The following is a 10,473-nucleotide window of genomic DNA, read 5'->3' as shown; positions in this document are numbered from 1 at the left end:
AGTTCATCAGCAGGTATCATTGCCTTCTTGGATTTCCTTTTCTCAGAAGAATATAATATTTACTAGATTCATAGAGATATCAAAAATGGAAAAAATAATTATGCATTTCTGGAAAAAGTGAGAATCTTTCTGGAATGTATGGCATACCAACATGTTTAATAAGCAAGCAAAGAGCACCTGTGTCAAACCTATTTTACATTAAATGAATCTTATAATGATCAGTTTTCAAAAAATTATGATATTTTAGAAGCAATATAAGACTGAAATTTTTAGTTTATTTTTCAATATGACTACAAAATGAACAATGATATTGTGCAATGCTGTTGTATTAAATGAAATAATTGCTGGACTTCACCCTTCTTAGAGATTTTGAGTAGTAAATGATGGTCTCTAGGATTTAGCAAAAATTATGTGCTTCAAAAGGAAACAGGCATTCATATGTCTTGCCACATGAGAATATAAACATAAATAATATCACTGAATTCACTATGTTTATTTGTGATGTTGATGAAAGGTTTGATCTTTTCAAAGAAACTTTGGGAAAGATTCCCAATAGACAGTATCAAGAAAGTAGCTATATATTTTTTGGAGAAAAAATAACCAGAATTTTAATGTTACCTGGTCAATATTAGTAAGCACTCTGATAGTAACAGTAAGATGATTAAACTTGTTTTTAAAAATTAAATCCGAAGTGGTAATATTTTGCATGACACTGCATGTGAGTTCATTTATTACAATATTTTTCAATGTTAAAATGTCAAAAATAAAATGCATAAGAGAATAGTAATTAATATCATGAATTGAAAATGCTCTCAAGAATTGAACCAGTTGGCCAACGCTCCACTTTAAAAATTGGATAAACAAGATAGCAACCCTCGGCACTACATGGAGGTCAGGCATGGGGCCAAAAAGGTTTTGGAAATGTTTAAAAAAAACAAGTTACTTCTGTCATACAGTAATTAAAAAAAAACAACTCTCATATCACTTGTGAAGATTTGATTCAATAACGTGGGCTTAACTTGACACTGAAAATCATGTAAACACCCTGAATATTTCTCTGCAAATACATTCACAAATAATTGCACAAATATATCATTCAATTGAAGGATTCCCTTAAGAAAATGTACTTTGAAAACATAATTTGGCAAAGAATGCAAACTACTCATTATAGCTAAAATACATTTACAGAAATGAAAACAATGAGTAATCTACATACATGAAATTATGGAGTTGAAGGATGAGTTCTTTTAAAATGTTCATTTATTTCCAATTTTTGACAATAAAATAACATTATATGTTATATGAATCTACTAGTTCACCTTTCCCAATTATTATGATGGTGTAAATGAAGAGGGAAAATTAAAGTTAATGGGACATTGTGCAATATAATACTGAAAAATATTATGACAACATTGGACTATCAGAATTCTGCTTATACCTCCAAAAAGTGGCCCTAATTATAAAAATGTTTGTACAAAGATTTGATCCATATTCAAAGTGCACGTGTTTGTGAATAGCTCTTGCCTATTACTAAACAGAAAAACAAATCTAAATATCACTCCCGCTTTAATGGACCCAAGTTTAAATTCTCCAGTAAATAATTCAAGAAAAACACAAAGGACTTCACACTGACTTCTTGGTCAGAAGAAAAGGTGCCAGGTTTTGCTTCCAAATCAAAGGAGTTACAAAAGCCAATAATGTACTTAATGATTAAGTATTTCTATTTTCTTTTAGAATTTATTTGATTTCAAAGTTAAAACATCAACCCCAGTGGCATATATTTTGAGTTATGATAGCGGCGTACTCCATGTACTAATAAAACCTTTGATCATATTCCTGCAGTTGATTTGTCTTAAATCTGATATACTTTACACTCATCTACATTAACTGTGTGGCCACTGGGGTATGGGTTTACAACTCCTGTTCTATACTTTATGATTATATATGAAAAAGATCATAATTCAACCAGAAAAACGAAGAGACGAAAGAAATATCTGAAAGTACGATCAACTGACAAGTGATGGAACTGAACAGATGCACCTTTAAATAGAGACAGTATGATTCTATGGTCTCAGGATGCAGTGTGGTGTAGTCGTGAGGACCCTGGGCTGTAAGCCAAACTGCCTAGGTTCCAGTCTGAATTTCTTACATGATGTTAGACAGTAAACTAACCTTTCTATCATTTTAGCTATAAAGTGGGGATAATAATAAGACCAACATCATAGAGGTGGTAGGTTAATAGATTGGAAAAGTGCCCGACACATAGAAAGCACCCAACAAGGGTTTGCTATTTGTCTTCTTTTAAAGAATGATTTTTCTGATCTGGCTCAAAAAATATAATTAGAGGCGAGCATATGGATGGAGAGAGGGAAATAAGAGGGTTTTTATTCATAGTGGAGCATCAGGTATATATAGAAGTTGAGAGCTCCAGGAGTCTCTGCTCTGTGAGAAAGAAAGGTTGGATTTTAATCTTTCTTCACTTGTGTGCATCACTGAGAATTCCTGGGTGGGAAAAAAGCAATGATTACAGTGATGCTTTAGGAAGATAATTCCTAAGGGTGCCTGGGTGGATCAGACAGCTGAGCAGCCCACTCCTGATTTAGGCTAGGGTCACGATCTCAGGGTCATGGGATCAAACCCCGGGTTGGGGCTCCGCACTCAGCAGGGAGATGGCTTCAGGATTCTCTCCCTCCACCACTCCCCTTGCTCTCTCTCTCCCTCTCTATCTCTCTCTAAAGGGGATAGATGAATCTTTAAAAAAAAAAAAAAGGAAGATAATTCCTAAATTGAAAGGAAAAAGGTATTTTGCACAAAGGTATATAAATCTTATTTTCAAACTTCAATTCCATCTGGCAAGAGGGAAATAAGGATTCAGAACAGACTGGTTTCTTACCCCCAACTCTACCTCAGAACAGCTAAGTGGTCATCGCGGTTTCATATTTGCCTTTAGCATGGGGTTTTATTTGAACAAAATGTTTGATGGCTTTAAAATTAAAGGGGAAAAGCAACTGATTTAGAGTAATACCCCATTATCAACATTACTATACCCACTGAATTAAATAATGTAAAAATCTCAATTGTTACCATTTTAGAGAGAAAGATACTTTCTTTTTCCAAAAGACTCTTCCCAGAGCTCCCTTCATGTCTCTGTTCCTCAGGCTGTAGATGAAGGGGTTCAGCATGGGGGTGACCACAGTGTACATCATAGCCATGACAGTCTCCTTAGCAGTAGAATTATTCGTGGATGGGCACAAGTAGAGACCAATAATTGTCCCATAGAAGAGAGACACCACAGAGAGGTGGGAGCCACAGGTGGAGCAGGCTTTGCGGATGCCCCTGGCAGAAGGAACCTTGAGGATGGATGACACAATCTGTGCATAAGACATGATGATGAGCAGGAATGGGATGACAAGAACGAGCCCTCCCATGATAAATATCACCAACTCATTAACTTGAGTGTCAGAGCAGGCCAGCTTCAGCAGAGCAGACATATCACAGAAAAAGTGGGGGATTGTGTTGTCTGCACAGAACCACAATCTGGCCATGAGCAGAGTGTGTAACATAGCATGGAACATGGTCAGCACCCAGGAAAGCACCACCAGCGAGAGACAAAGCTTGGGGCTCATGATGGTGGTGTAGTGCAGGGGGAAGCAGATGGCCACATAGCGGTCATAGGCCATGGCCACCAGGAGGAAGCTCTCCAGGTCTCCAAAAAACAGGAAGAAGTACATCTGGGTCAGGCAGGCAGCATAGGGGATGGATGGGACTTGGCTCTGCATGTTCTGCAGCAATTTGGGCATTGTGACAGAGGAGAAGCAGAGGTCGGAGAAGGATAAATTGCTGAGAAACAAATACATGGGTGTGTGGAGGTGGGAGTCCAGGCGAATGAGGACGATGATGAGAAGGTTCCCCACAATGGTGGTAACATACATGGCCAGGAACAAGGCATAGAACAGATTCCACTGCTCTGGCTTGATGGGCAGACCCAAAAGAAGGAAATCTGAGACAACACTTTGGTTCCTCTCTATCATTCTGTGACTCTATTATATTTATGAAGAAAATAACAGACCTTAAAATCCAAGTATAAGAAATAAATATATGTCCATTGCATGTGGCCTATTGTCAAATGGTGGATGAGTGAGAATTTAGGCACAGGTGGCAGCTGGCTGTACTGAAACTACCCTATCAAAGTCTCCAAAGACATCCAGGTCTCTAAATCAGATGACAGCACATTTAACACCAATGATCACTTTTTCCTTTGTAAAACTCACTTGTCTCTTGGTAGTGGTGACACCTCAGCTTCATGTTTTTTCCTACTTGCCTTGCAATGCCTTCACCAGTCCTTAGAGAGCTTCCCCTCCCTGGTCATCATTTGAATATTGGTGGTCCTCAGAATACTGTCTTTCTATACTTACCCTAAATATGACAGTGAATCCCAAATGTATTTATTCAGCCCACATAGCTTGTCTGAACTACAGACCTGGGTGTTCAGCTCTCTGATGACCATCTTCCCTGTGTGTCTCACTGTCATTCTGAAACCAATCTTTCTGAAATTTAGTTTCTTGTCTTCCTTGCCCTGTAGGTGCTCCACTCCCAGTAGCTCTAGCTCAGTGACTGGCAGTACCACCTACAAGGTACTCAAGCCAGACTAAGAGCCATCCTTGAGTCCTTCCTCTCTTCACACTCGTCACGCATTTACTGTATGTTACCAATCTCCCTTTTTGCTCACTTCTCATATAGGGCCTGCTACCCATCCCACAGCCATCATTCAGGTCACTCAACTTTTCTCACCTGAACCATCACAATAAATCTGATCTCTCCACATTTACTTTCACTCCCTTCTGTCCCATTGACATTATCCAGAATTGTTCTTTTTATAACTCAAACCCGCTTGTGCCACTATTCTAATTGAAGAGTTTCCTCTTTCCATTAACATAAAGTCCAAAATGGTTAACATGACCTACAAAACCCTTTTATTTCATCAGCTCAATTAGTTCATGTCTAATCATCTCTCCACTTCAGGCATACCAATTATTTCTGATTTTCTCAAAGGCATCCTGCTGTCACCCACCATATCACATCATGTCTTCCATTACCTGACACATGCTGTCTGTATCTCATTCCATCCTGTCTTCTAGGAATTCACCCAGACCATTAATAGGGATTATTTGCTTTTTGCTAGACTTTAAGGGAAGGGAAAGGTTCTATCTTGTTCATTGCTGAAGCCTAAAATCTAGAACAATGTGTGGAGAAGGAAGGAAGGAAGGAAGGAAGGAAGGAAGGGAGGGAGGGAGGAAGGGAGGAAGGGAGGAAGGGAGGAAGGGAGGAAGGGAGGAAGGGAGGAAGGAAGAAGGAGGAGGAGGAGGAGAAGGAGAAGGAAAGAAACTGAGGACTTCAGAGGGGAGGGGGTGGGGGAATGGGATAGACCGGTGATGGGTAGTGAGGAGGGCACGTGTTGCATGGTGCACTGGGTGTTATACGCAACTAATGAAGCATCGAGCTTTACATCGGAAACCAGGGGTGTACTGTATGGTGACTAACATAATATAATAAAAAAAACATTAAAAAAAAGAAAATTTATGCCACCCAAGGGATTTCCTATTTGTTTCAACAGACACCAAAAATTTTGGAGGTTGAAATCATCCACTGACACTGAACCTTTCTAAATCTGAGTTCTGTTACCTAAATCTGTTGTGCTGATTTCCAGATACAGCACTGCAGACTGTCCAGAATTTCTCTCCCTGGATCAGCATATTACCCCATCTCAAGATATCCTGCTCTATGTCTTACACTAATCTACTCAAGACAACACTGCCATCATTTTTTCCTTAAGATTTACCCCACACAATATCAATATTGATGTGGGAAGAAATTAGACAGATGTGGAAGTTGAGAGATCATGGAAAAGCAAAAAGAATGAAGATAATTTCCAGTCTCTTCGATCTACTTTCTGGTCTCCTCCAGATACCGTTCCCACAGTGTGAGTCAGGATTGACAAAAAACAAGAGCATTTCAAAATGAGAAAAATGAAGAGAGAGAAGAGTGCCCTCACTGCAGGACATTCCCCAAGATCTTGGGGCTTAAACCAGGCATATACATGTGTTTTCATACTTGGACAAAGGCAAGAAAGATCTGTTACTATGTATTACTGGGGGAAGGATCCATCTCTGACTTCTCAGGAATTTCCTTTTCTGGGAAACAAGTGGGATCCATCTATTGTATAAAATACCTGATTAAGAGCCCAAAACAGTCAGATATCACTTACAAATGCTGCCATTGAGGAGCTATATGAACTTTACCTACTCCTTTCATTTCTCTACATCTTACCTGCTTCAGCTTTAAAATGCCAGTACTGACTTGTCCCTGCCTACCTCCCAAAGCTACTGTAAACTGAAATCTCTTTTGAGAAATCCCTTTGTAAAACATAAAGGACTCTGTTATGAAATACTTAGGAATATTATTTTAAATGGATATTGAATCTGGTGACATTAATGAAGCTATTTCTAAAATGCTGAGGTTTTTTTTAATGTGGACTGCCTGAAGAACAACCCCATAGAGTCACATCATAAAACCTCAGTAACCTGAATGCTAAGGTTAGAAGAAGCCTAAGGCATGTACCCTCCAGCCTAACTTACCAAGTATGTCTCAAGGTGACTTCAGGGCTTTTGCCCAGGACCCCTCACTCTTTTATTAATTATAAGCTCATGGAGACTCAGACTCTAGTCATCACCATCCCGGAGTCTACACCATCCCTTCTCACTTCTCTCATTCTGTCTTCCTGGGCCTGGGGGACACTGGGTCCCAGTGGAACCTACGACTTGAGGGGGAAAAACATTAAAGCAAATAAAGTAAATTCTAAACCTCCCTGGGATGAATCCCCTAGGATGTCTAAAGCAGGGATTCTTAATTACTAGCCATCTTTAGGTAGGGGGACAGGCAACAGAGGAAACAGCTCATGCCCTAGTCCCACCAGGAATGCTGCCTTGGTTACCACAGTCCAGAAGACTTCTTCCTTCTTTTACTTCACTATTTTCACTCCTGAAGTATTCGCCCTCTGAAGTGTTTAAGCGTGATAACTATTTTTCTAGGGAGTTCAATTATTGCTTCAGAAATATCATCCTGATGGTGACTAACATAATATAATAAAAAAACATTAAAAAAATAAAAATAAAATAAAAATAAAAAATTTAAAAAAAAGAAATATCATCCTGAAAACAGGAAAGAAATGTTCTTTGTTGATCAGCTTATTCAATAACTGAGTCCCATAATTTATCCCTGCTACATTTAGGGAAGGTAACGGTGACTTATTTCCACACACCACTCGTCACTTAGTGATAAAATCTAATCGCAGTCTGTTAACACAGTGCAGTCATCACCTCCCTACTTTCCTAGACAATCCCAGCCACATTTGACCATTGTGTTTTGGAGCCTGAATATCTGTGAGGCAACTGGATAAAGGGATAGATGGAAAGACAATGGTGTTCTCAGCCAACTAAATAACATGTGCAAAGATTTAAGAATTAGAGATAACATGGGACACTCAGGAAATCTGAGGATGTTGAGGGATAGAAGGCAAGGACTGCGGTGAGAGAGTCAGACAGAGGCCTGGTCAGGCAACATCTTGTAAGATGTGTTACCCAGGCCACCTGCATCCTCAGCAAAACATCTCTAAATGGTTTTAAGGGAAATTACATGTTCAAATTTCCTTTTTAGGACAGTTATTCAGATTAAAGGAGAACACACTAGCATTTAAAATAAGGAAGGCAGAGAAATCATTAAAAGGCTATTTTAGTAACCCAGGTTAGAGATAATGGTTACTTGAACCCACATAGTAGCAACAGGGTTTCAAAGTGAATATATTAGAAGAATGTGTCACCTATAAATATCCACTAAATGTTTTAACCAAACTAACATTTCTTGACATGAGTCTCTTTGGAAATAAAATAAACAAATCTCTCCATCCATGTAGACTATAGTGGGTTGCATCAAGCAATGTGCCTGCTGCAATGATCATTTAAGAAATAAATAAATATTTAACTTTTTAAGGGACCTCCACACTGTTTTCCAGAGTGGCTGTACCAACTTGCATTCCCACCAACAATGTAGGAGGGACCCCCTTTCTCCACATCCTCTCCAGCAATTGTTGTTTCTTGCCTTGTCAATTTTTGCCATTCTAACTGGCGTAAGGTGGTATCTTAGTGTGGTTTTGATTTGGTGATGGGTAATAAGGAGGGCACGTATTGCATGGTGCACTGGGTGTTATACGCAACTAATGAATCATCGAACTTTACATCAAAAACCAGGGATGTACTGTATGGTGACTAACATAATATAATTTTAAAAATTATTTTTAAAAAAAGAAAACCAAAAAAATAAATAAATAAATAAATTGTAAATCATGAAAGGCACCAAAGAGTTGCAAAAGCAACAAAAAACTACATAAATTAGAGTTTCAGAGAGAGACAGAATGTTCTAAGATGAGGTGGCTAATTTTATGTTACAGCATAAAATGCCCTAGGTCCTACAGGACTGAAAACCAAGAATCATCAAAGGAAGAGGCCTTCCTGAAACACATGTCTGGCATTTCTCTCAAGATTATTTGTCAAATTTTGAAGTTTCATGTAGCAAGAGGCTAAAGAGCTAGGGGGAAAAACTCTAAAGAGAAACTCCTATTATCTTTTAGAGCTGAGGAACTCATCAGGTTCTCAACCAAAAGCCTAGGAGAAACACACGCTAGGAAGTACTAAGTCTGCAACCCAGCCCTAAGCCAAAATCAATCCCTGGTTGTAATGAAGTGATCAATCCATTCACCATTACTGCATAGCAGGAAAGGGAGAACCATCGCTGCTAGAAGATGACATCATCTGGAGCCACAGCAATCCTAATATTAAAAATATCCAGCATACAATAAAAAAGACCAGAAATATGGAAGAGGCAAAATACTATGGCCAATAATAAAGAGAAAAACAAAATAAAGGAGGAGGAAGAGAAAGAGGATAAGAAGGAGCAAAGACAAGCTGATTTTAGAGGTAGCAAACAAGGAATTTAAAATACAGAAATTAATATCCAAACATTCAAAGAAGAAATAATACCTATTCTCCTAAAGCTATTTCAAAAAATAGAAACAGAAGGAAAGCTACCAAACTCATTCCATGAGGCCAATATTACCTTGATCCCCAAACCAGGCAAAGACCCCATCAAAAAGGAGAATTACAGACCGATTTCCCTAATGAATATGTACGCAAAACTTCTCAACAAGATCTTGGCTAATAGAATCCAAAAGTACATTAAAAAGATTATCCATCATGACCAAGTGGGATTCATCCCTGGGATGCAAGCGTGGTTCAACATTCACAAATCTAGAAGGAAAAATCCAAAAATCATATGATTCTCTCAATAGATGCAGAAAAAGCATTTGACAAAATACAACATCCTTTCCTGATTAAAACCCTTCAGAGTGTAGGGATAGAGGCTCCATTCCTCAATCTCATAAAAACCATCTATGAAAAGCCTACAGCAAATATCATTCTCAATGGGGAAAGCTGGAAGCCTTTCCCTTAAGATCAGAAACACGACAAGGATGCCCACTCTCACCACTATTATTCAACATAGTACTAGAAGTCCTTGCAAAAGCAATCAGACAACAAAAAGGGATAAAAGGTATCCAAATCGACAAAGAAGAAGTCAAACTGACTCTCTTCACAGATGACATGATACTCTATATGGAAAACCCAAAAGAATCCACTCCCAAACTACTAGAAGTTACAGAGCAATTCAGTAATGTGGCAGGATACAAAATCAATGCTCAGAAATCAATTGCATTTCTATACACAAACAATGAGACTGAAGAAAGAGAAATTAGGGAATCCATCCCATTTACAATAGTACCAAAAACCATACGTTACCTTGGAATTAACTTAACCGGAGACGTAAAGGATCTATATTCTAGAAACTATAAACCACTCGTGAAAGACTTTGAAGAAGACACAAAAATATGGAAAAATATTCCATGCTCATGGATCGGAAGAATTAACATAGTTAAAATGTCCATGCTACCCAGAGCAATCTATACTTTCAATGCTATCCCGATCAAAATACCAATGACATTTCTCAAAGAACTGGAAAAAATAGTCCTTAAATTTGTATGGAACCAGAAAAGGCCCTGAATCACCAAGGAACTGTTGAAAAGGAAAAACAAAGCTGGGGGCATCACAATGCCGGATTTCGAGCTGTACTACAAAGCTGTGATCACAAAGACAGCACGGTACTGGCACAAAAACAGACACATAGACCAATGGAACAGAACAGAGAACCCAGAAATGGACCCCTGGAAAAAACATCTGGTGGAAAAAAAACAGTCTCTTCAATAAATGGTGCTGGGAAAATTGGACAGCTACATGCAAAAGAATGAAACTTGACCACTCTCTCACACCATACACAAAGATAAACTCCAGATGGATGAACGACCCCGAT

The 10,473-nt window shown here is 38.6% G+C and overlaps 1 protein-coding gene across 1 annotated transcript; it reads right to left on the bottom strand.

Moving 5' to 3' along the window:
* Positions 1 to 3,080: 3,080 nt before the first annotated feature.
* LOC113269188 (olfactory receptor-like protein DTMT) lies at positions 3,081 to 4,031 on the bottom strand. The gene has a single exon (XM_026517928.3). It carries the CDS (start codon positions 4,029 to 4,031, stop codon positions 3,081 to 3,083), a length of 951 nt encoding a protein of 316 aa, XP_026373713.3.
* Between the last annotated feature and the right edge of the window lie 6,442 nt (positions 4,032 to 10,473).

This window comes from Ursus arctos, unplaced genomic scaffold, assembly GCF_023065955.2.
Source record: "Ursus arctos isolate Adak ecotype North America unplaced genomic scaffold, UrsArc2.0 scaffold_24, whole genome shotgun sequence".
Taxonomy (NCBI): Eukaryota; Metazoa; Chordata; class Mammalia; order Carnivora; family Ursidae; genus Ursus; species Ursus arctos.
Note: the sequence above shows the minus strand (reverse complement) of the source record. Positions and strands in the feature narration are given on the sequence as shown.